This window comes from Helianthus annuus, chromosome 2 (genome assembly GCF_002127325.2).
Source record: "Helianthus annuus cultivar XRQ/B chromosome 2, HanXRQr2.0-SUNRISE, whole genome shotgun sequence".
Taxonomy (NCBI): domain Eukaryota; kingdom Viridiplantae; phylum Streptophyta; class Magnoliopsida; order Asterales; family Asteraceae; genus Helianthus; species Helianthus annuus.
The window spans coordinates 143,718,841-143,725,257 of record NC_035434.2 but is presented as its reverse complement, the minus strand read 5'-3'; the positions used below and the strand labels follow the sequence as shown (position 1 = coordinate 143,725,257).

Sequence of the window (6,417 nt, the reverse complement as noted above, 5' to 3'; positions counted from 1 at the left end):
GCTTCTGAAGAATCTTCGGCAGAATCAGATGACTTTGATGATGATGATATCGGACCACTTATATTTGTTGTGCCATACACGAAACGCTTTGTAAGTTCCAACATAAAGAAAATGTTAAAACATGTGAAATATGTTTTTATAATTTGGTTAACTATGGTCTTTTTCAAATATCTCAACATCATTAATGGAAATTATTGTTATTTTTTCTAACTTATAGCGCTTACCAGTTGAAGTAGCAAGGATCACAGGAATTGACGAAACATTGAAAGTTAAGATTGCCAACAGGGAAAATGTGGAGACAAAACATGATGTTAGGCCGGAGCCAAATAAAAACAGTATCAAGTACGTTGTGAAAGGCTGGGCGAAATGGCTAAAGGATAACAACATCCAAGAAGGTGATCATTGCAAGTTCCAGTACTTTCCGGGTATATGTGTTTTGTTCCATGCTGGTGTGTTACGCTAAAGGTGATGTTTGAAAGTATGAAAAACTGTTGACCATAATATATGGTAATTTTGGGTAATGATGGAAGCTACAGTAACATATTTGATGTTAAAAGTTGTTTTGTAGTAGGTTAACATGTTTCTAGTTAACATCTTTATCTATTATGGACTTCTAGTATGAAACAGTGATTATAAATATTCACGGGTTCTACTTTTTGTTTATATGTTATGTTTAATGTTTAATTCATAGAAATATCGTCTTACAGGGATATAACAATGAGGTTAACTATATACAAATAACAAAATTTTATATTATTAACCAGAAAATTATAAAATATATAAATGACAACATCTATATATATAAAAAAATAACTATTAAAAACAATTACAATAACATTTAGGTTAGGATAAATCACGTACGTAACATAAGTTTAATCTACAATTTCCCAAAAACTTCTTTGTAAACAACGTTTGCAGTTTTGTTTGTTGGTCTCCCATCTTTGTCGAATATTAGAACCTTAACGCCATCCTTAGTCTTTACTCTCGACAAAGCAACATAAAGCTGACCATGTGAGAACACGGGATCTCTAAGGTATAGACCAACTCTGGATAGAGATTGTCCTTGACTTTTGTTAATAGTCATCGCAAAACATACGGTTATTGGAAACTGCCTTCGTTGAAACTTGAAGGGTATTTTTTTGTCAGATGGTATCATGCTAATTCTTGGGATGTAAGTTCTTGAACCGACATTACTTCCAGATAATATCTCAGCCTCGATAACACGTTTACCAAGACGTGTGATTTGAAGACGCGTACCATTGCACAAACCGTTTTGCTGGTCAATATTCCTCAAAAGCATTACCGGAACACCCAATTTCAATACCAATCTATGATTTGGTAATCCAGAAACTTTCACACTATTTAACACATCTGGATTATATAAATCTTGATGTAACGGATCATTAATATCCTCAGTAGGACATAAACTATCAGAGCTAAGATACTCTACCTCTTCACCCGGAAACAATTCAAGCAAACGATCATTTATATCATGAACAACTTCATTCTTAGGAGCGAGTATAGCTCTTTCAGAAAAGTAGTGACGCTCTTTAAAACGATCCAAAACTGAAGGATATACAAAGTCAATCAAAGCCTGAATCGGATCATTCTCATCAGTTATCAAAAGATGATCAGGTAATTCAATATGTGAATCACCATCGTTAGAATGACCAACATTGCCTTCGCCAATCTCTAAAAGCCATTTACCAAATTGATTTATTTCCTCGATGTTTGAGGTACTGGATCCTACCGATAAACGCATGTTTGTTGTCAACTTTAACACCTTGCAGTGGGACCAGATATGGGATGAACATAAAGATGCGTTTACAATATCTTGCCTGCTTCCATTTTGTACAGCCGGTAGGATTTGTCTAAAGTCACCACCAAAGACAATAGCTTTTCCACCAAATGGAAGTTCTGAATTTCGTGAATCAAATACACTCAAAACATCCTTCATTGTACGATCAAGAGCCTCAAAAGCATGTTTGTGTACCATCGGTGCCTCATCCCAAATAATCAACTTGGCTTGGTTTAGAAGATTAGCGACTTCAGTATTAGGCTTGATATGGCAGACCGAATCTTCGTTGAGATTAATAGGAATATGAAATCGTGAATGGGCAGTACGACCTCGTGATAGCAACAAAGATGCAATACCACTTGAAGCAACATTAATAACAATCTGTCCAGTGGATCTAATGGATGCACCTAAAGTTTTCCACAAAAAAGTCTTGACCGTACCACCATAACCGTACACAAAAAACACACCCCCCTTTCCACTTCTAACAGCATGCATAATTTCATTATACACTGCTCTTTGATCTTCGTTTAGAGAGTTGTGCAGATTATTGAACTCACCCCTAAGTTCATCAATGTCAAACGAAAGCTCCTCGTTTATCAAACGGTTGCTCTCGGTCATTAGATAGTCATCATCAGGATAAGGCATCGTTGAGAACCTGTGCAAGCTGGATCCATTACGAAGAAGAAATTTTTCGATCTTGGTCAATGTTATATTCTTTAAACGTTCATCTGATACAACGAATCCTACAATGAAAACGAAAAATTACTTAATATAACGAAACAATTTGTTCATATAACATAAAAAAAATATAACAAAAAGGATAAAAAAAAACATACCGCTCATGCCACTATCTTTACGCATATTGTATAAAATGTCCTCGGACATTAGCTCCCACGTTTTCTCCCAAACAACTTCAGGTCTTGAAAGAGTATTAGACAAAAGTAGTGTTCCAAACAAAGAACGAAGATAATGAGCGTTACCAGTGAAACTGGATTCTTTAATACACTCGATATATTCATTGTCATCATCTAACAGGCCACGTGCATAACACGCATCCCTAAAAGTAGGATAAACAACACCTTCATATGTTCTGATTTCTTCAAATGACCTTGGTCCTTTAACCTTGGTAAGAAGAATTCTTAGATAATAAGCCTCACCAAGAGAAGGAGACGCAGAATATATTCTCCCAATAACAACATAATTTTGACGTGGCTGCCAGCAACGATCTTTTAACTTCCACACATATTTTGAAGGAAACTGAACATATGTAAGTTGTCTTGCTTCAGGCTTAGAATTGTTCATCTTCATCCATTCTAAGAAAATCGAAGAATTTACTTGAGGTTTGTGTAAGACATCCTCAATATCGTCGTCACAACTAAATACAACATTTTGTTGTCCTGGTAGATGAAAAGGTAATCTCATGACAGAAGGATACCTATAATGAACCTCGTTGGCAAATATTCTCCAGCTTGCTTCACATGCGGAAACATATCTAGCTTCGTAATATTCTTTAATTTCATCTTTTGGGATCTCCTCATCTGGACCCCTGTCTGAATCAAAAACAGCTACCGTGGCTCGATCAGGTCCTTTATTAATATATTTAAACAAATACTTAATTGAACCCGCCTGATTGCACCACTCGACGTTGATGTGCGCCTGATACCTTTTTAGAAGCTTTTTGTTGTATGGAACTACGCTCCTATTGTCCAAAGTAACACCCTTCTTCACAACCGTGTGACCAGAATCTCTTCTCCTATAAACGGGAAATCCATCAGAATCAATGGAAGTGGATTCCAAAAACTTCTTTGGAAAATTCTTAGAACAACGGTTCCCAACCATGCATGGACATTTCTTGTTGGCATGTCCACAAGGACCATGAATCATAAAGTCACTCACAAGAGAATACAACTCAGGATCCTCGTTTTTATCCGGAATTTCAGCTGAGATAAATGGATCAATGTGTTCAACCGTAGGAAGCTTATGATCAGCTTTCATAAATAAGCAAATGTGTGCATGTGGCAATCCACGCTTTTGAAACTCAACTGTGTAAACAACTACAAAAAATATATATATATATGTTAAATATAGTAGATAAAAAGGAATGACAAAGAAAAAAAAAACTAATAACTTAAATTTGGATATCGAATTTACATACCTGCATTAATATCACCAAAAATTTTTTTTTGCTTCAAATCAGTTATCAATTCATCGAGTTTCATCTTAAACAATCGACAAAGTATGTCAGGTCTGTCTTCTGGCTTAATTGATGAGTCACCGATAAATCTAACAATTTCAGGCCATTTCGGATTACATGTGATAGTGATAAAGAAATCAGGATACCCATAATTCCGACATAACGCCATAGCATCCAAATAGTTTTGCATCATGTATCGAGAACCACCAGTAAACGATGACGGTAATATAACAGGTTGTCCGGTATGACTCAAATCACTCTGACCAACCTCTTGAACATTTTTAAGACTGTTAAGTGAGTCAGATCTCAGTTTGATTTGCTGAAAACGTATGAAGTTGAGAGCCTCACTTTCAATCATTGTGTAGGCATCAACTAAAAACTGCTGAAACAACCTTCTTGCATTAAGAATTAGAGAAAACTTGTTATGTCTATCTTGAATTCTATAAGCAAAAAACTCCCTCATAGTGCAAGTTGGTCTTGTCTTTTTTGTGTTAGGACCAAATTCCCAATGAGGAATATTAATCCTATAGCCATCGTCTCCGTACGGAAAAAGAATCGGATACTGGAGAGCAAGTTAAGAAGGATGTAACTCGCTAATACGCTTAAGGACTCCTGAACGCTTTTCAACAATAATATCACGACTTTCTATCTTGAGATTAGATTCATCAACTATTAAAGCAGCAACTTCGGAACACGTAGGTAAGTTGTATGTCCTTCCGTCACGATCTCTCTGTGAGATTAACCTAAGCTTAAGGGAAACGTTAGGATTCTCGTGCAGGTGGTCGCGTACCATTCTGTAAGTTTTAACCAGCATATTCGTAGAATCTAACATGTTGGTAAGAAACTTTATAAATTTAGCATCAAGTTCCTTTGCCCTTAAAGATGCTTTGCTTGTAGAATCACTACAAATAAATGATAGATTGTTAATTACAGTATAAAGTTTAAAATAAACAAAAAAAGAATTACATGTTATAACATAACATTAACAAACAGAACCAAAAAAGATACTTACCCAAATAGCAACTCTCTATTAGCAAGCTCGTTCTCAGTATCATAGATATAAAGTTGTGAGAATTTTGGCTGGGCACCCTCCTTAGGAAGAAGACTACCCATACTATGTGCATTCTGACCACTGATTCTATAAACATATGGAGCATTTCCTTTGTTTATTTTAGTATCGACTTTTCCTCCCATTGAAGTAAAGGAAAACATAGAATTGTAACGTCTTATATTCTTTAAGAAAAACTTGCTTTCTTGATCTAAATAGGAAAAAAGCATCTGATAAGACGGATGAGAATCTTTATATTCAGGCAAGTCAACTTTACCATATCCACAACATAAGCTATATGTTTGTTTTTGAAGTGTAATGCGACCCTTTCCACCTTCGGTAGCCCATAACTTTGCAAAGCATAAACCACACGTAAGTGATTGGTCACCATGGTCAACGTAATCTGAACATTAAACACGAATTTGAACATTAAACACAAACTGAATAATTTTGTAGAAGAGTTAAAATAAGAAAAAAAAATACGACTAACATTACTAACTTACCTTTGGATACGCCTTTGGTGGCGTCTGCAACAATCTCGTGAATATGATTTTCATCATCAGATTCAAGAGGAGCCATTGGTATGGCTTCTATTTCAATTGGTTTATGAATAAGTCTACGCTTTCCAGAAGAAATCTTTTTTAGCGAGGTAATTTCGGATATCGGACATCTTGTGTTACGTTTATTTGTTATTGGAGGATTAAAAGAGTAGCGGTCATTCAATGGTAAAGTTGACGAGGTTGCAATATTATCTAAATAACAAAGAAAAAAATACTTGTTAGTTAAGTATATGAATTCTACAAATAATAATGTATGTATAATATAATTGTAACATTTACCGTGTGATATAGGAGTCAAAGAAGACATAGCATTAGAACAATATGGTACACTGGGAACTTGCGTACGTATGTTTGTAATACACGACAGTGGTGTAATGTTTTCCTTGTTTGACAGCATCATACGTCGTCCTGATGTTGAAGAATGATGCAAAACATTTGTCCTCATATTTTTACTTGAAATTGGCCCCGATGATAAAGGTACGTTTCTCGAAGATTTAGAATTATTTCCTATTCATGAAAAAAACATGATAACACAAAATAATTATTTAGAAACTTATTTGTTGACATTTTTTTGGTATAAAAATAAAAAAAAAATTATAAAAATGAAAAAGTAGTAAGTGTTTGTTATTGGGTATGATTACCTGGTGTTATGTTATCTATATTTGCAAAGGGTGTACGGTTGGGTGTTGTATACTTATCTTGTAGTACATTTCCTTCCTTCCTCATTGTAGAAGGTGTAAAATTTGAAGATGTTACGTTAACCAAGGAATCTAAATGATTACCTAATACGATATAAAAATAGTTAGTATACAAAGTA

The 6,417-nt window shown here is 34.9% G+C and overlaps 1 protein-coding gene across 1 annotated transcript; it reads right to left on the bottom strand.

Moving 5' to 3' along the window:
* Positions 1–877: 877 nt before the first annotated feature.
* LOC110896282 lies at positions 878–4,455 on the bottom strand. Its single transcript, XM_022143729.1, has 3 exons — positions 3,954–4,455; positions 2,635–3,852; positions 878–2,541 (listed from the first exon to the last, which is right to left on the bottom strand). The coding sequence occupies exons 1-3, from the start codon at positions 4,453–4,455 to the stop codon at positions 878–880; spliced, it is 3,384 nt and encodes a 1,127-aa protein (XP_021999421.1).
* Between the last annotated feature and the right edge of the window lie 1,962 nt (positions 4,456–6,417).